This window comes from Notolabrus celidotus, chromosome 19 (genome assembly GCF_009762535.1).
Source record: "Notolabrus celidotus isolate fNotCel1 chromosome 19, fNotCel1.pri, whole genome shotgun sequence".
NCBI classification, from domain to species: Eukaryota; Metazoa; Chordata; class Actinopteri; order Labriformes; family Labridae; genus Notolabrus; species Notolabrus celidotus.
Window position 1 is genome coordinate 15,495,892 of NC_048290.1, and position 20,372 is coordinate 15,516,263.

Genomic DNA, 20,372 nt, shown 5'->3' on the forward strand with positions numbered 1-20,372 from the left:
TAAATTCTTTGTATATCTCTCCCACAGTTATCAGTGATCGAGGGAGACTGTGCCTCCACTGGCTAAGGCTAATGTGTTCCAGGAGTGGGTGGCCCAAAGAACAAGTTCCCGCCTCCATTATTTAAAAAAAAAAATCATTAATTATCATTAACGATTCCCTAATTTTTCACTAATTTTTCAGCATTTTTATCAGGTCCCACTATGATGTATCTTTTGCATTTTATGAGATGTTCACCAGGGGCTGCACTGATCGACTCCGTATTTGTGGTTAAAGTTTCAATAAGTAATATCAGACTGCATATTATGAGGCTTATATCACTTGAGTCTCTTCACATCCTTTCCACCCGCACTGATAAGCCACAATATCTTGACCAACTGCCTATATCAATTGTAATAGATCCTTTAAGTCCTCTAAGTTGTGAGGTGAGGCCTCCACGGATTGGATAGTGTTTTCAAGCACATCCCAAAGAAGCTCGATTGGATTGAAATCTGGGGAATTTGAAGCTCAAGTCAACACTTTTATGTTCCTCTAGGCCTTCTTTCATTGCTCTGGGAACCAGTTCTGATGCTCGCATGCCTAGTAGGCGCTTTCAGCTATGGACAGGTGTCAGCATGGGCACTCTGACTGGTCTACAGCTTTGCAGCCCCATACTAAACAAATTTATTATTTCAATTTTAGCTTCAGTACTCTTCTGTTGGATCAGGCTGATCTGAGCCTTGATCATCCAAGACCCAGTCACTTGTTCACCCGTTTAACCCCCTTGGACCACTTTCGCAAAGCCGCTAATCACTGCAGACTGAGCTGTTGTTTTGGAGATGCTTTGACCCAGCTGTCAAACCATCACAGTTGATAATTGTCAAAGTACTCTTGACCATTTTTGCTGCTTCCATACATCAACTCCCAGCAGAAAAAATCCGCCTGCTGCATAACATATCACATCCACTGACAGGCACCAGTGTAAGGAGATAATCAGTGTCATTCATTTTTCCTGTCACTCGTCATAACATTATGGCTGATAGGTGTAGGCTGTATTTGTATTTTATTAAAATGAAAGCATATCCCCATAATATACCGTTTGGACTTTTATTGTTATTGTTTCATTGTTTCTAGTGGTTTATAAATAACACTTTTACTGATTCAGTACATTTATTTTAGAGTTTCAATGTAAACAAAATAAATAATCCATAATCTAGCTCCCTCCTACCTCACTGACCTTCTGCAGCCATACAATCCCACCCGCAACCTCCGTTCCCCCAATGCCAACCTCCTCACCCCTCTAACCAAACCCAAGCACCGAACCTGGGGGGACAGGGCCTTCTCTATCGCTGCCTCCACCTTCTGGAACTCTCTCCCCAAACACCTCAGACTCTCTCCCTCACTCACCACTTTCAAATCCGGACTCAAAACCCAATTTAGAAAGGCTTTCAACCATAGACTATATAAATAATGGACGTAGTATCCATGATGTCACCCATCTGATTCTGAAGCGCTGCTTTGAGGCCACTTGTCGGTGGCAGCCATATTGCTGCTGTCGAGCGATTGTGACGTTAAGAGGCAGGCTTTGAGCCTCCTAGCCAACAGCTACAGTGGCTACATTTACGTGAGACTTTTAATTCCTCTTTAATTCAGAATTAAAATTAAATCCTCTTTAAAAAGATTTAAAATGACCTTGTAAAAACCTAATTCCGAATGAAAATGACCATGCCGAATTAAACAGAAATCCAAAGTGTCTGTTTTATTCTGATTTTAAATCCAAATTGAATAATTCCTCGATCATGTATACGTTCATTCCATTTTAAATTAATTCCGGTCGTTCTGTGATTGCTCGTTCCCTTGTCCTGTCGCGATGACGCACATATTCTGCGCTGGTGGGCACATATTCCAGGCTGAGGTAGAGCAGCTGTTGCACTAACTGGCTTTGATTCGCCAAAGTACGGTCTTCCGCCTCCCTTCTCCGGTCCTCTATCTCTCTTCTCCTCCTCAGCTGATGAAAGTGAAGCAGTATGTATGTGTCCAGCTGCTTATTCAAAACTATAATCAAAATCAAAGCAAAAATTGCACTTATTGTGTGGTCTTCCATATTGTAACCGAAAATAAAAGAAGCAGGAACTGGAGTCTGTTTTCTTCCGGTAAACGTAAATACGTCACGCGTGCCCCTGTCCAATCAGAACCCTTCCCAACCCCCAGACCTTAAGCAGAATTGAATTAAGACTATCAAACGTGTTTTCAATGTAAACCTCAATTCAAAATTTCTATTTCCATGTAAACACGAAGGAGAATACTTTAATTCCGAATTATTTAATTCGGAATGATTAATTCTGAATTAAAAGTCTCATGTAACCGTGGCCCGTGTTCCCGCCTGTCAATCAAGTCAGCTGTGCCTCTCATTGGAAGACTCATAATCTCAATATCTTCGAAATCGCCACGTTAGAAAAAAATTAACCCCCCTACAGTGTGTGCCGACCAAGATATGAGCTATCCAGACTACAGTTGTTTTTTGAACCAGGCTGTAAACATGTTTATTTCTGCTTAAAAATTGGTTTCTTTGAATTAGTGTGTTTGTGGTTTCCGGTACTTCCGCAGCCAGCCTCAAGTGGATCCTCGATGAACTGCAGTTTTTAGCACTTCATTGCATTGGTCTCATATTTTTAGACTGGAGGTTACCGCTTGGTTTCAACACATAATTGATTGATTTTTTTCTTGTTGCTTTGCTTTCCTTTGCTTATCTATTGTTTGATTTATTTTGTGTAAAGTGTCTTTGAGAAACTTTTGAAGTGCTTTCATAAATAAAATGTTTATTTATTATTATTATTATTATTATTATTATTATTATTATTATTATTATTATTATTATCATCCATGTTTTCAGCCTCCTTCTTTATTTTTGTGACTGTATGGACCCATTTCATTATTTCATTATTGCACACGGACAGTGAAGGGTTAACTCTGTGCCAAAGACGTAGAAGAAGAAAAAAAAATCCCTCCTCAGCTGTGACGGGCTCCGTGAAGCACTACCAACACACCGGTCACCGAGGCCGCGCGTTACCGACATATTTGGGAAATGGATTTCAGCTCGCGAGGAGGAAACTGGAGCCCGGACGGCCCCCACGTCGCGTGGTAGTCCAACGAGATCATAAGGCGCGTGGTCTGCGCGTCGGATCGCCTCCGTGTCATTTCCACGGCTCCTCCGGTCACAGCTCGCTTCGTGGTGTCGGCACGAGCGGCCGTTCAACTCTGTTCAGCTCAGTGTGTGTGTGAGTGTGTGAGTGTGTGTGAGCGTGCAGGTTTTCCTTTTGTGCGTATGTGTGGTTTACGCGTGAACCGGCACAATCAAAGATGGTCACGTCCACACCGGGGATCCTTCTGCTGCCGATTCTGATATGTCTCCAGCTTTGCACTGACGTCCACGGTAAGTCTCAAGCGCACTGTGGGTTTGTTCATCTAATGCTGCGTGTGTTTGTGTGCGTGTGTGCGTGTGTGTGTGTGTGTGTTTGAGTGAGTGTGTGTGTGCTGGGGAAACACGCTCTATTTCGTAGCGGTGCACCTGTCTTGCCTGCTCCTTGAAGAGATGACCGAGCCTGGCTACACCTTGTGCTAATCAACCGAGTGATTCCTCCGAGCAAAGAAAGAGCCCCTCATGCCATAACCTCTCATGGGGGTTTAAACAGCACGTTTCCTCCTTTGTGTGTGCTTTCAGTTTATCCAAGAGGAGCGCCTTCGTCTTTTAAATGAGTGATTGGTGTTTTAGCTCCATATCTGAAAAAGAAAGGGAATAGAGGGGAGATGGAGAGGCCCGTGGAGTGTGTGTTGCCTGCTGTACAGAAACTGCTTGTCGCTGCTCATTCACGGCCAATTAGCCCTGCGGTCAATTAATTTAGCCCTGAAAACACGCAGCCCTCCTCGCGTATACAAACCCCTGCTTCTTCTTCTGTGTTGGCGTCTGTGCGTGTCCTAATTTTCTCATTCACGCCCACTGTGGGATTCTCCTCAGCCATCATCAGCAACCCCGAGCGAGTTTAGTCATTTATTTATTTCTTCCTGAAGTGGGAACCGGCAGGGTGAGAGAGAGGGGGATAGCAAGGAGGGAGAGAAAGGGGGTAAAGTGCATTGATAGGGTGAATCAGGAGAAGCAGCAGAAAGCATGGAGGGGAGGGGGGTGATCACGGCCAATTAACGACCCCAGGTGATCCTAATGAAGGACTAATTACGGGAGAACTCGGCTGAGTTGTGACTACAAACTTGAACCAACTTTAGATCATTGTTTCCTTATACTTTTTAAATGACGCTTCTTTAAAATGCCATAACATCTTCTAACCAAGGCTCTCATTATCAATTAATGATCGTGGTGGTTCTAGACCAATTTTACTGAGGGGGCCAGGCTGGGGCCAAGGGTGTTGTCAGAGGGACACATTCAACCCTGACAAGAGACTGAGGAGGGCGAGGACCGGCTGAGAACAAACTGGCAAAACATCAGTGCACCCCTATATACTAGACATATACTGTGTACTATATCAAAATACAGACTGACAGCAGCTGTTTGGCTGTTTACACTCAACATGAGTTCCTTTAGCCCTCTAAGGGACTGGAACCAAGTGCCACACGCATGTGTTCCGCCTGTAACATAGCCGCGATACCAAAGCTTTTTTTATTGTATAATATTATTTTTGTGTGGAGGGGGGGGTCCAGGTTCAGTTTCACAGGGACATTGGCCCCTGTTGGCCCCTCCCCAGAACCGCCACTGGTCCTAAATAGCAAAAGAGAAAAGCAGTCTGTGCTAAATGATGACGAATTGATCAGTAACATTGATTTTGGTTTCAGGCCTACCAAGCTAAAAGTAGCCTAGTGCTGGTTCATGCTTCTTTTGAGTATTGTTGACTGTCTAATTTAGTCAGTGGCCATATCATTGGTGGATGGGCCTCTCACTTATAAATGGGTATTAGCATTTATTGTAAGCAGCTTTGTAAAACAAAACATTTACAAAACATTTTATTTTATTTAACCAGGAAAAACTCTTTGACATCAGAACTCTTTATTTTCAAGAGTCTTCTGGCAAATGATAGGCAGCAGCCCAGGTAACATTTCTGATAGAGCGGCCATACATACAAACCGAATACCAGAGGTGATATAATGCTTTCAAAACAAGGAATAAAAAGTGAAACAAGTTGACGACAATCATAAATAGATCAAGCAAAGTATCTACAGCTAAATGCATCTTTTAACCTTTTATTTAACCAGATAAAACCCATTGAGATCAAGCTCTGTTTCTTAAGGGTGACCTGGCCAAGAGGCCGACAGTACACGTCGAAATAAATAGTACACGGTATAGAGCAGATTTACAGACATTAAGTGAAAAACAATCAATTATTTAAAAGGTGCAACTAATTCTCAAATAAAGTGCAAATGGAGATCCTTGACAACATTTTTTTTAAAACACAGGCACTGTTCAGTGGGCGCACACTATATTTTATTTTAAAATGGAGTCAAAGGCTTCAAGTGAAATAAGGTCTGGCAATTTCAGTGTGTGCAGAGGTTGCATCTACCTCCACGTCATTCAAAAGTGCCTTAAAGCATGCAATGAGACCAGTTCCTGATGTTTCAGGTCTTTTGTGAATCGTCTCAGGTGAAGGGAGCAGCAAACTTCCACACGTATTTTCCAATCTCAGTTCTGACCGAAGATGATGTGTTCCTGTACTCCTCTGACTGATGTAGCTATAGAGGAAGCAGACTTAAAATAGTCTTTTAAAGAAGAATACGCCAGTGTTTTAGTTTTTAGACAAAGAAGACCAACCAACAAGTTCATAAAACACAGTAATGAGCAAGGGCTTTGAAATTAGTAATTAACCTGTTTTTGCAAAAGTTCAAATCTTCCAGATATAGGTCGGGCTCTATTTGTAAGACACCGTATTGGACTATCAGACTCTGTTATTAGTTTTTAATTTTAATATTTGATGTGGATCACTATTGTTGATGCTAGCTCTTTAGAATGTTTTCCCATTTGAAGGATTTAGAATTAACAGATAAGCAAATTAAGAGGCCTTTTACTTACTTTAAAATCCTCACCTGATAGTTCCTCTAAACCATGTCCAAAGTACGGCCCGGGGGCCAATTGCGGCCCAAAGTCCATTTATTTATGGTCCCAAGCTTCCATCTTGAAATGTGTTATTTATGGCACAGGAATTAATCACATTCTGAATCATCTGTACATTTGTAGTTCCTTTCAAGCGCACAAACAAAACTAAAGTCAATCCAGAAACGTCTCAAAAAGCTTCATATGAACTACCTGTCCAAAGCCAAAGCTCTGGGGATACTGCAAGACAGCAATAAAGAAGAAACACAAGAACTCTTAAAGTGGACAGTTTTTCAAATTAATGTTTTTATCATGAAGTGAAAATGTTCTTGTAGAACACCTAAATGTTCAGAAGACACAAAAGAGGGCACAAGACAAGATCAAAATCAGGAAATTGGGAAAGGGAAAAAATTGGTGCTGAAAAAATGTTCAGAATGCAGGAAAATAATTATTTTGTTATAAAATGTTGTCTGCTGGTCAGACAAGTCTTCAAACAACATGAAATAGAAGTGTGATGAAATACAGATTGTGATCCTGACAGGAAAATAATGATACAATATTTTTCCCACATTGCCCGACCCTACTGAAAAACATTTTCCTCCAGAAGAAGATAAAGTTTGCTAATGTTTACATGGCTTGTGGAGAACTGAAGACTTCCTAGTTACTGTTTTGTTGAGAAAAAGTGTAAAGTAATTTTTATTAAATAGAGATTTCATATATATCTTTTAGGATTCCTAAGTCACAGTAGGAGCCACTGGCCCCGAGGTATTCTGACAACATCAAATGTGGCCCTTTTTGAAAAAAGTTTGGACACCCCTGCTCTAAACATTTGAAAGCACTAAGTTAACTTCTCCTGTAGTTTGTTTTGTTGTTTGTTCATCCTCTGAGATGATTTCCGTAGATGTAAATGAGTGAGTGATGCAGAGTTTGGCAGTCATGTGTCTCCTTGCTGACATTGTGGAGCTTACTTTCTTCGCCTCAGGTACATGAAATATTTACATGACTTTGGCATAATTTAATGAATGCAGTTACTAATCAAATCAGCACTAGTTTCCATGCAGCCTGAATTATAGAACAGCTCAGAGAGGCACGCTGAGCTGTGTTTGGCTGCTTGTATGGTTTTCAGTCTCTTCAATTTCTACCTACCGTGGAAAATGGCCTTTGGGGGAAACATTGGATCAAAACTAGTGCTTGTAATGTACACACACTCCCCGTAGCATACACCCATCACAACCATCGACACCTCTTTTTTCATTCTCGGCTCCAAACTGAGCCCAAACACACATTTATGCTCGCACAGATCCAGATTGTGTGAGCCTATTTGAACGAGACGTCACACAAATTAGATAGCGGCAAGAGCACAAGCAGCAGCGGCAGCAGCGGCAGCAGCGGCAGCAGCGGCAGCAGCGGCAGCAGCGGCAGCAGCGGCAGCAGCGGCAGCAGCGGCAGCAGCGGCAGCAGCGGCAGCAGCGGCAGCAGCGGCAGCAGCGGCAGCAGCGGCAGCAGCGGCAGCAGCGGCAGCAGCGGCAGCAGCGGCAGCAGCGGCGCTGGCCTGATTAAAATGGATGTATTTTTCCTCCACGGTTACTGTGATACCAAGCTAGACCCAGATCCTCTGCTATAAGAGGAGGGGGCTGTGGGGGTGCGCTTGTTTCTTGAAGTGGGCGGGGTGGTGGACAGAGGGAGGAGGAGGAGGAGGAGGAGAACACTGCAACCATTTCTGTTACTGGGGAAAATTACATTACCATGACCTCCAGTGTGACAGCATTTATACAGCTCACTATGATTTACTATTCTGAGAGGTAGATGGTTCACAGCAGCTCCATGCCTGTTGATTCTATTCAGGAGTATCAGCGGAGGTGTAATAATCATGTGGATTGATGTATAATTTCAAGCTCATGCCTCCCGTTGATTGTAGTATAGCTAAGCATAAGTGTGTGGGAGGGAGGGCTGCTGTGAGGACAAAACCTGAACTCCTTGGTCTCCTAGTTTTTAGACGTCACATCATCACAGGAATAAAAATACCAAGCAGGACAGATGGATCAATGCTGTTCCAATTATAAACTAGCATAATACTGGGACTTTTTTAAAGGTAGTCTAACTTTCTGCTGTTTGACTAATTGCGTACCTAGAAAATACAAAATTAATGCTGCCAAAAAACATCCTGATCGTCCTCTCAAAACTCTAAAAACCTGAACAGATGCACCTGATCAGTGTGGTTCAACATAGCGAGGCTGTATTTGTGTCTCTATGCTAACTCAGGTTTCCTTCCTCATTGCATATTTCTGTGACCTGGGTCTTGATTTAGGACTGTAGGGATGTTCAAAGGTGACTCATTTTCTTATCGTTTAAACTGAAATCAGAGGCTGCAGGTAAACAATGTTAAATCGGTTTGCAGAGTGCAGCTAACATTAGCAGAGCTAGCACCACCAGTCTTTGGACACAATCTTCTTACAACTGTCTCCATGTTCTACATCCAAATACTTCCAAACTGCATCACCCTGCAGCATGAAATCTGTCACTAGTTTGGATGTAAGGATAAATCACAAGACGGTAAGAAGTTGATACAAATAAGGGTGAATTAAAATCGATTCAACAAAATTTGTATTTGGATATTATTTTTCAACAGTAGAAGGCGCTATCTGCATTTCACTCCGCTTGTTCAACATCATGAAGTCTCTTGCGCTGCTCTCTCGACTCGCTGAGTTGAGCGTAACAGACATGGCGGCAGCAGGTGAAGACCGAGCAGTTCAGGATGCACCTTTTGTGTTTACAGTCTGAGGTATGGCAGCATTTTGGCTTTCCCTGATATTCCTGAAGAAAAACATGTCAATTCCAAGCTAGGAGCATATGCTGCACTTTAGTTTATTTAAAGAGCTTTACCTTATTTGTTTTAATATTTCATACTTTCATTTGGGAATCGTTCACTTTCCATTTCTTTAGAATTGTTCTGAAATTATCCATCAAGGTATTTTGTGCAGTCATTGAGTTTTTTTGAAGGTGCTGAAAAAAAGTGTGCAGTGGTTTTATTTGAGTTACAAAACACCTTAAAAATTAATGAGGATTACTTTGTTTACAAAGAAATATAAGAGGAAAAATATATATTGCAACTGTCCATATCTGAGAATTGTTTTCTTGAAAATGGTTAGAGAATTGTGAGTGACTCGTATTGTGAAGCAAAAATCATGTTTCGAATTGAATCGTGCGTTGACTGTATCCTTACATCAATAGTCACTAGTGCTCTTTTACAACTCAGTAGTAGAAAGTTATAGTGTTAAAGCAGTAACCATTTAGTGGGAGGTGACTACACTACAGCTCAAACACAGCAGCTGTCCAGCATTTCATGTTGACAGTAATACAAATATGAACTGTTTTAAATGCCCAGTAATTGTGTTGCTGATTTGTGACGGTGACGGCGTTTAATCCTTTTCTTGAATAAACGTTCTCACCCCTGGAGGAATGCTACAGAAAAAAAATCATCATTCAGTTCCTGTAGGGTTGCACAATCTATGCAATTTCATCCTCATGATGCGAGCTTTCACAACAAACATACTGCAGAAGTCAGAATTCATCAGAATAAAGCAGAAATTGTTCTGTGGATAAGAAATGCTTTCTCACTCATCTCAGCATGATTGCATTTGACCTCACGGATGGGATTTCAAACCATTTTTACGCAGTCAGATGAAGCTTCATCTTCAGATGAAATGGTGCCAATTTGGTAGTTACACAATAAGGAGAGAAAAAAGAAACAGCTTTTCTGTTTTATTTTGGAGTCAGGAGTGATGTTGCTGACAGGCACAGAGTTAAATATGAAGAACAGTGGATAGACGTGGGAGCTGTGAGTAATTGCATGTAGCATATTTGTCTCATATCGTTCAGGCATCATTTTTTGGTTTATAACTATATTTCTTCTCATTTCACTTCAAACACCTCTCTTCAGTCCCTCCAGGATTTCGCAGGATTTTTTTGTGATTGTTGCGGCCCAAAAAGCCTGATTTTGCGACAGCTTTTTGAAAAAATTGCGGTGAAAGTTGCGATTATTTTTTTTTTGCTTTTGTCCCCCAATAACATCTCAGGGGCAAGTAAATACGCTAAATTACAGTTGTTTTTAGAAAGCATTCTTGATGTGGCCACTGACTGTATTTTGATTCTCTTGATTCACAGAAAAATGCCATGAAAGGGCTGTATTGCACATTTACGAAGGTCCCTGAATGCACCTCGCTGATGCACAGTCAGTTCACAGCACTCTGAAATTAATCTGCATCTTTGATGACAAGGAGTTGATCAAAACTTACCGAATGTGTCTGATGTATCACCAAACTGGATTAAATCAAGCTGTAGACGCAGAGCTTTTTTACGGTAACCACGGCAACAACGTCAAACATCAAATAGTAAACAGACGTCCCCCGGTTGTGTCTTTTTCACTAACACACACCGGGGGGTAAAAATCCTCAATGAAGATGAGACAGATGCATGGAGGTGAGGAGAGCTGGTTCATAAAGCACACCTGCTGCAGGTAGAGACCAAGCGAACACTGAGCCCCTAAATCTATAAATAATAACGTTGTCATCATCACTTGTCCTGCCTGCTGTCCTCTCTCTTTTCACCCGTTCTCTGTGCGTGTTTTGTTGTTGAAAAGTGCCGATCAAATGAGGACTTACATTTATGTTCCAAGGAAGTCAAATTGATGACAAAACCGATGACGTACAGGGGCTGAGATTGAGGTAATTGGTCAAATTTGCGGGAAAGTTGCGGTGATTGTAAAAAAATTGCAGGGCAGCGAAAAAGTCGCGCTGATTGGTTGAATTTGCGTTGATAGTTGCGATCGCCAAATCGCAACTTCCTGGAGGGACTGTCTCTTTATTTCTAACATCAAGACTGCACGTTGTAGCTCTCTTCGATTTAAAACTCGATACAATTTTTTTCAGCAGTTTAGTCAAGACTTGCGTTCAAGTCCTGTGCTGACGGTGACGTCGAAGCTCTTACATTTTCTGCAGAAGTAGAGTCAAAACATTTTTGGATTTCATACCATCAGTAATAAGTATGTTTAGGCTGAACACTGATCCAACCATAGACTGTATAAATAATGGCCATCTACTGAGAATCTATACGGCTCAATAAGATCATTGAATGGAGTATAATTAGTGAAAGAGTGATGCCACAAACATAACCTCTTACAGAGCAGGAAAAAGCACCATGTCAATCAAAAAGAGTGACAGCTTTGAGAGAGCGAAAACTTCTGGCCTTTGCTCTCCAATCTGCATTTGTGTCCTTCTGTCTTATGTTTTCATTATAAACTTATCTCTTGCAATTATTTATGCAAAATAGAGATGCATTTTGAAGAGCAGAACACATTTCTTTAACAAGACAAAGTGTCGAACGCTCGGTTTTGATTTTGTGGCAGCCGTGTTCAGCTCGGAGAATTCAGACTTTAAAATTCTGACACTGCAGGGAGAAGGAGAATACTGTGGTACAGGTTTGTACACTTCAGGTTACTATTGAAGTGTGTTATCCTGCTGATTGGATCAAAGTGCAGGGTGTGCAGTTCTACAGACAGCAAGTCAATGGGTGTCTTTAGAGAGACGCTGGAGAAGTTACCTCAAGAGAATACACGTTTAAAACAAGACAGAGGAAATATCGGTCTCTGCAGCTCGGTGTCAGCTCTATATTTTGCTTGACTTTTGCTGTATTTTGCATTTAAAGCAAATTATTATGAGAACATGTTGTTGTTACAGCATTTTAGGTGTTTTTCTTACATCTTTGCATCAGTGAGTCTGTGCAAAATTCAGAACAGGGTGTCCCCCAGGCTACGAGTAAGTATCAACTGCTCTCAAAGTGCTGGAAATATACTTGTGCATTTCAAATGATTCTTCATTTAATCAGCAACAAATCAACAATAGTTTAATACTTTCCAAAATGGTGTTAAAGTGGACCTTGTACACTCATTTCCAGCTCCATGTTTCTACTCAGGGATTCATTTGGAGTAACTTCGGATGAATCACAGAGAAAAATAAAATCCTTTTGTCATGTAGCGACTCTTTATCCAGCCCTCAGTTTATTCAGTGTAAAACAAGCTCCTTTAGCTCCTGCCTCTTTGTTCCCTCTCTTTTATGTATTCCCCTGTTCGAATGTGTTGGAATCGTGCAAAAATGCAAACCAAGGAACAAAATTAGCATGTGCTACCTGCCAAACGCAGGGATAATGCTGGCTGAGGCAGGTGGAAATTGTAGGCCACCTTTCACAGCGACGGTTCTTTTCTTCTGTCCGTGTTTTTAAAAAGTCACTCTGAAGTAGAAATTATAAGGGATCAAGGTAACAGATTTTATGCCATGTTTATACTGTCAAGTAGCAGCACCTCAGTCTTTAGAGATCTAGCTGACTATGTTTGGACATTCTTATTGTATAACAGCTGGCTTCACTTATAAAGAAAATGATGTTAATCAAAGCCGAAACCAAACGTGGCTTGACATTGAAATATATTGAAAGCTTCTATCTTTTGAAATTTTTGCTGCACTTCTTCAACACTCCTGTTTCACATTTCTTTAAGATGGACACATGACTAAGAGAGAGGTTATGACCCCCCCCCCTCCCCCTCTCTCTCAGGTTCGCTCAGTCAGTATTAAATGTGCGTCAGCAGTGAGCAGTATGTCAGACTCGTGATGAATCCAGACTTTGTTTCCTTTCAAAAAACTACTCATGCCATGATGATGACAGCTGTGTGTGCGTCTGGCCTTTCATTCTAAGTTTGTGCTTCTGTAGCAGAACTTGAAGAAGTGCTTTGAGTTTAAAAAGAAACTAAATATTGTGGATGCTGATACTTCGTGATTGGGCTATTTTGTTATAATATAGCATAGACTATATAAATAATGGACGTAGTATTTGTGACGTTACCCATCTGTTCCTGAGTGCTGTTTTGAAGCCGATCATTGGTGGGAGCAATATTGGAAATTCTGAACTCAACCAAACTTAGTGTGAGGTAAAGAGGCGGGGTTTGAGCCTCCTTGCCAACAGCTATGTGTTCCCACCTGTCAGTCAAGTCAGTCATGTCCTTATTTGGTAAAAAACTCGTAATCTTAACATCTTCTGAACCGTTACGTTAGAGAAAGTTCAGCCCCCCGTACAGTGTGTGCCGATAGAGAGATTAGCTACCTAGACCCAAGCCGTTCTTTGAACCAGGCTGTAAACATGTTTATTAATGCTGCAAATATCGTAATTTTGAATGGGTGTCTATGTGGTTTCCGGTGTTTCTGCAGCCAGCCTCGAGTGGATGCTCGATGAATTGCAGTTTATAACACTTCTGCATGGGCTTCTTATTTTGAAACCAGAGGTTGCCGCTTGTATGCATCTTTCAAACTGGGATTTTTTTTCATTACGCAGTAATTTCAAAGATCTTAAGATTAGAAGTTTTCCATTATGAGAGGCACAGCTGACTTGATTGACAGGCGGGAACACTGTAGTTGTTGGCGAGGAGGCTCAATATCCGCTACCTTACTTCACACTTGCTCTACAGAAGCTAGGTTGAGTTCAACATTTCCAATATGGCTCCCGCAGACGATTGACTTCAAAACAACGCTTCAGAAACAGATGGGTGACATCACAAATACTACGTCCATTATTTATACAGTCTATGGATGAATAATGCATATTGTTGTGTTAATGTAACAGGCTGGATCTGATGCTTTAGAGTTGGTGAATCTTTAACCCAGAAGACTCAGAGTCAGCTTTTATTTAGTCAGTTTAATCATTTCAGCCCTGTTGATGTACATAGAGTAATTCATGAGCAGCAGGCTTCCAGGATGAAGACTTTGCACAGCCTCAAAGTGTCTTGAGTGTCTCTTATTCATGAACTATTTAATAGAAGTTCAAGTACATACAAAGGTCCTGCTGCTTCCCAGATGACAGGATCCTGTGATTTGAAAAATTGAATTAATAAGTACACTGAATTAATTAGTATAAAAATGAATAATTGGCAGAAAATAAGGTTTCAGGAAGAGCGTGCCAGCTGAGCTTTGGTGAGGGTGTGTTTCCAGGAGGGCTACTTTTTAAGGTTGGGATTGCTCCAGTTTCATTGCTTACAGGATAGTGAGAGTAGAGCTATCTGCAGAGGTCTCATGCTCTGCAAAACAAACCGGTTAATAAAGATAATGATTGAAATGTGGGCTGCAAGCTGACGATGGTAGCGCTAATGATCCTTGCACATGACCTTTTTTTAAGGGCATTTTGTGTCACCTTTAAATCAGATGTCCTGATGTACCCTCATGTGTTTGTTTTGCAATTCATTAATTATAGCAGATCAGCTGTACTGGAATATTATTGTTATTGTGGCTAATTTCCCCGGGTATTGTTCTGCCAGTTATCCTTAGATTCCTAGCCCTGTTCTCCACCTGACATGATGATTATATATACCCTTTTTTGCTTCTCGTCACATAAATTGGTTGAATGTATGTGGCATCACCATGAGGCTAATCGGGGTTACATTAAAAATGCATATACATTTAACCACTTTATTTATATAGTGGAATGCAATCAAATGAAAGTCTACGCTGACATAACTACATTAAACGGGCTGTTTGCATGATGCTGCTGCACTTCAGTTGTTTCTCTGAGCTGGTGTTTTAACTGTTTTCTAATGTTAGAGATGTACTCTATGCCTTTTCCTCACTATATCCCCTCTAGTATTTTGCCCCTGAAGTGAAACCGTGTTTACATACTTCAGTTTTTGAATCATAAAGTTTAGTTTTGTTCGTCCGCATAGCCTTAGTCATGGCCTTGAGTTGTTGGCAGTAGTATTATTTTCCCCTTGTGCTAAGACTGTTCCTCTAAAGCAGAATGTAAGTTTCTTTTGTAATATTTCTTTTTACTTCTGAAAGCAGCAGCTCCATTTTCCCCAAGGCTGTAGTTTTTCTGTTGAATAATGATCAACAGCAAACAAACCTCTACAGCCCGTGACTCGACACGCATATTGTACTTTTGAAATATATTTAACACTTTAGTAACAAACTGCGAGAAAGCCTGGATCCACCGTTTAACCCGTTTGCAAAGTGATTGAAATAACTACATAGGATTCTGTGAACTTCAAATAAACTTGACCTGAAAGATTTGTGTCATGTAGCTTAGAGACTTGAGGTTTCAGTGTGACTAAATGAACCGTCAGTCATGGAGTGGAGTATGAAGTTTGGCTTGAGGTGCATTAATGGATGATTTGTGATGAAAGTGGTGCTCGTGGACACGGCCTCTCTGACTGTGTTGTGTGTGTGCAAAATTACTTTAAACTTGCAGGCTACAAATCCTTTTTTTGGCACGATATAGAACCGCTTAATCAAATGCAAATTTGTCCCATCACTACACTACACGGCATCTTAACACCATAGCAAGGATCTGTGGGACAAAGATGACACATTACAACCTAAACCAATGAAATAGACACTTCAAGAGTTGAGTTGACGACGATGGTATTTTAAACCAGGACAGGTCAGGTTAGGCTTTAATCTTCAATTCCTAGTTTCCTTAACATGCAGAATATGGAAAGACCTGGTGGTTCATTTGGTTCATATCTGTGTTGCCAGATTTTGCAGACATTGCTGATAAAGTCTAGTATCATGTTATTCTCTTCTGGTTTGAATGTATGAAAAATACAGATTCAGTGTCAGAGTGAAGGGGAGATATAGCTTTTGAAACATGATCCAATATTTGCATTGTTGATTCTGCAGGGAAAGCATCAGTCTTAATCTGGATTAACATTTTATTCTCTTACTCTAAAGACTCAGAACTTGTATAGCTAGCCCCCTAAATGTGTGGATTGTTGGTAGATCCACATGAGACAGATCCGGGAAATGTTTCTCAGACTTCTCTTTCCCTTCTGAATTGTCTCTAACCACACTACAGTGTCCCTAACAGATGGATTGGCCAGATTCTACATCTGTCATCAGGGGGAACTATCTTGCATAGCATCAAGCTAATTATCTTGTGCCATGTCAGAGAATGACCAAACTAGGGATGTAAATTTTAGGTATTTTCCGTGATCGATATTTGAAAATGTTAATGATCAAATGTTCTTTTACAAAAATGGCAAGAAACATGCATTGACATGAACATAGTCCAGTCCTAGCTGGTGCTGCAGGCCTACAACGTCATATGTTTTGTCGCTCTGATTTGCTTATTATGAATGTGACTGACGGAGCGTTCCTCCAAGTTATTATTCTTTTTAAAGGTTCTGCCCTTCCCCAAAGGTGACTATGGGGTGTTTCCCAGATAGATGTCAAATACATCTCATGCCATGAATATGTGGAACAGTCTGTCAGGTTACAGTGTCCCACCCTTTCTAGGGTGCATGCACAGTTTGTAAGAATAAAATGTCCTCCATGTTCTTTAAAGGTTGTGCATCATTTATAGTTGATAGTTGGATAAAAGAAAAGGTTGCATCTCCTTGAGTTTATAAATTAATCCGCTGAACATCTATCGTCTTAACTGACTTAAACTGGGGTTATTGGGACAAATTTTGTAGATATTAATTGAGTTATAGTTCATCAATTACTAGGAAGTGTTTGCGACACTCTTGTATGACAGTGTATCCAGATTTCTTCCATGCTGCCTCATTAATGAGGAGACTGTTGCTCTGCTCTTGCCTTGTTTACTTTCCTCCATTCACTCCAGCAGTGTGTTTGCAGAGCGTTTCTTTAACTTCCTCTTCACTCAACAATCTCTGCCTGCATCAGAAAACACAAGCTGTGTTTTGTTTTAAACCTAGTCTTACAGGATGGAACCTGGCATAAAAAGGGGAAATTTGTAGTTCACTGCTACAGATCATGAAGATGCTTCCAAGTGTTCCTGGCACCGTGGTGAACTTGTTTCAGAATTACAATACGGGGATGATATTGAAATAAGTCCAGTGCTTTTGGAAAGTCTTGCTCACTTTGTAGTCCTAACAAGGAGAGCCATCCTAGACTAACTGTTTGGACTCTCTGATCAAAGACTTACAAAACTGTACTTCAGTTTAATTAATACAACATGTCTGTTTGGCAAAGAGAGCGACTCTGAGCTCAACCAACTGTTTGAATGAGAGCCTCTGAAAGCACTTTGTGTGATGGAGACTTGTTTAATGAGCTTCAACTATTAGTGTCAGAAATTACTTTTGCTGTGCTCGTGTGAAGAAGCCACTGAGTTTTATTTTTGGATTTGGTGCAGATCATCCCCAACTATCTCCCCAGATGTCCTGTCTCTTCAAATACAGGATGCTACCTTTTTATCATAGGTCAGTTTGTGACAGTCTTGCCCTGCTGTCGGATTGAGAACTCATAGAAGCAACAGCAGCTTAAGATGTAGAGCCATAGCGTGTTAAAATCTCTTATCTGCTGCATCACTGCAAACCCAGTTCCAAAATGCCTCTGGAAACAACCTCAGCACATGAAATGAGCATGGGCTGCGTCATGAAATTGGTTCTTATGGGTGAGTAGCTGCACGCAAGCTCACCATTACTATGCACAATGTCAAGTGTCCCCTGAAGTGGTGTAGTGAAGCTGCAACCGGATTCAGCAGTGTGCTTCTTGGAGTGACTAATCCTAATTTACTACCTGGTGGTGTGATGGATGGATATTGATTTCCTAATGTAAGGAAAAGACAAACAGAACGTGTGATCTGAATAAAGTGTGGTGAGAATGTGATGATAATTGAGGTTGTTTTTCAGGGTCTGGTCTAAAGGCGTTTTTCGACCGCAGGGACTTTACCCCTAAACTACATGCGTTTGGACCGGAGGAATCAGGATCTAGATTTATTTTAGGGGTAGTTAATCTCCCCCCTAAAAAGCCCCTGCTAGGGGGGGTAGTACTATTCAAAGGTCCCAGGACTTTCGGGGGGCAGAGCCTGGAATGCTGAACGTGTCTGATTGATAATTACCTGCAGTGTTCTTATTCCCCTGGCCGTCCACAATAACATCACACGGATCTGTGATTCACTTGATTTCTCTTTCTTTCATTTGTTTTTATTTGTTCTATCTTTTTTGTATATGTGTGTACTTTTTAAAAGAAGAAGCTGTGATTCATTTGATTTAGCAGCTTTTAACAGTAGTCTTGTCTCAGCGCACCGTGAATGCGTCTTGACCGATGTTACGGTTTTAGAAGTGACCCTGTAAACTGGAGACCTTCAGCTGAACGTGTCAGTGTTTGTGGAGTTTACACAGCTGTTGAAACACAGAGGGAGTTCCTGGGAATGCAAACTAGTTTAGTTGTTATTAAGATTTCAAAATATCCTCATCAGATATGTAATGACCGTCTAAAGACGTTTATGAGGGATGCATCTGGCTGAAAGTCTCTAGTTAACAGGGCTTCTGTTTAAACCAAAACACTGGTCGATCTCTGCCACTGCCTTTTGAGTTAAAAAGGATTTTAAAGCCGTGTTGAAACATCTTTGTTACTCGCGCTTATCTCCTCTCACGTGTTGATTCAGTGAATCCATCTGTGATGAAATATAGCACCATCTAAAACAGCGCCAGCTGAGTCTCTTCATGCTAACAGGCTAACTGTTGTGTTGCTCATAATGATACCTGCCTGTCCATCTGCTTCTATGGTGTCATCTGTGATGAATGGCATTCGTCTTTGGTTTACTGCCCTCTACTGGTCTGAAGGTGTGCATTTACTGTTTTTTTCTCCATACACCACTGGCCTGATTTGCACAATCTACCTAGGACTTCAGCCCGTGGTCGAAATGCAGACAACAATAGGGGGCACAGGAATCTTTTAGAACTGGGGAAAGTAGTTCTGGGGGCTAAAGGACCCCGGAACTCTTGGTCGGAGTGCACCATAAGCCTCTATGCACTCTTTTCACACAGCCTCCCTGAGCAGTCTATGACGCCTGGCTCTCTCCTGGCTGCAATGATGCTAAGCTACTGTAGGCCATGTCTCTTCATTGGAGACTGTCTTTGCTAGACTCCAAGAGTGTAAAGTTTAAGTGGAAACCAGGCCAAGAGCAAAACGCCTCATGTTCTTTTGATTTTCACTTCTGCAGACTGGCAGTGTAAATTTGCTCACCTGTTAACAAGCACCCTAAAATGAATCATGACAGAGCTGCACTGCTAAGATGAGTGGTGTGAATCTTGCAGAATTAAGAACAATGAACTGAGATATAACAGTGAGTTTAGGGAGGCCCTTTGCAGATCTTGCAAACTGTCCCTCTTTGCATCATGTGAGGTCCATAAAGACATGTTTAGATGAGTTTAGTGAGGAGGAAATTGACTTGCCTTCACACAACCCTAACCTCACCCCCACTGAGCACCTTTGGGGGATGGGGACACACATTTCCAGCTCTCATCTAGCATCATTGTCAGACCTTGGAAATACTGCTTTGCTGAGTGGGCACAAATTCCTACAGACGCATTAAGAAGAGTGATGAGTCCAAATATGAATATTCTGTCAAAACTAGTTGACTAACAAGCTCATGCAGGTGACAGTTTGATGTCCACTGACTTTTGGTGGCGTAGTGCTCTTCAGGTGTTCCTCTCTCCCTTTCATCCCTCCGTGTGCGTCACTGGTTCCTTGTTCGATTTCCTGATGTGCTGCATTTGTTCTGATTAAAATGCAGACCGATACAATGCTATCCGTTATTCTTTGATTGTGGTGATTGAAATGGTAATGCGGATGAAAGGTCAGCCTGCTCTCCATTCTGTAGCATGACTGTGGAGCGAGTACAGCTGGTGTAGTCTTGGCTGAATGGAAGTCTGCAGGCTGTTGGCATGGTTGCCTCTGTATTTACCTCCTCCCGTGTTGTGAAGGTTTTGGATTTGAGTCAGACGTGGGGGAAACAGAAAATACCATCCTGTTCAGAATCTCATTAGATGGTTTAAGAGCTTTTGAGATGATTGCTCTTTTCTTTCATAATTGTTTGTTCAAATGTAAGCAGATGGAGGTTAGTGTAATGCTTCCCTATGGAGACACCCATCATATACAGTACATTTTAAACAGTGTTTGAACCCTTTTGTAATGAAGAAAACTACTGTAATGCTGCAAATTGTAAATCTGGAATCTATTTGGAATCAAACTAACTTTATCACTCGACAGGTTTAGCACACTAATCTATTGCCATGGCTTGTAAGAACTTCCATTGAAGCATGCTTCAAGCCAGTGCGTGTTTTTTGGCTACAACATTGGTGTCGACTAGCGATGGAGACTAGGGATGGGCAGTTCAAGCCAAAATACTATTTGATATTCATCGTCATCTATTCGACGATCATTCGAATAATCCTGGTGCTACATTTGTATGTTTGTTAGTTATCTCCACCAGAGCGATTCCTAACAAACACAAGCATGTGGACGC

At 41.3% G+C, this 20,372-nt stretch overlaps 1 protein-coding gene across 1 annotated transcript in view; it reads left to right on the forward strand.

Annotated features, from left to right (window-relative positions):
* The first annotated feature begins 2,992 nt into the window (after positions 1-2,992).
* Positions 2,993-20,372, forward strand: part of vldlr (very low density lipoprotein receptor) — an 80,321-nt gene continuing 62,941 nt past the window's right edge. Inside the window, exon 1 of the mRNA XM_034709092.1 lies at positions 2,993-3,410. Coding sequence (XP_034564983.1) covers positions 3,338-3,410 — 73 coding nt within the window. The 5' untranslated portion in view covers positions 2,993-3,337. The remainder of the gene's footprint in view (positions 3,411-20,372) is intronic.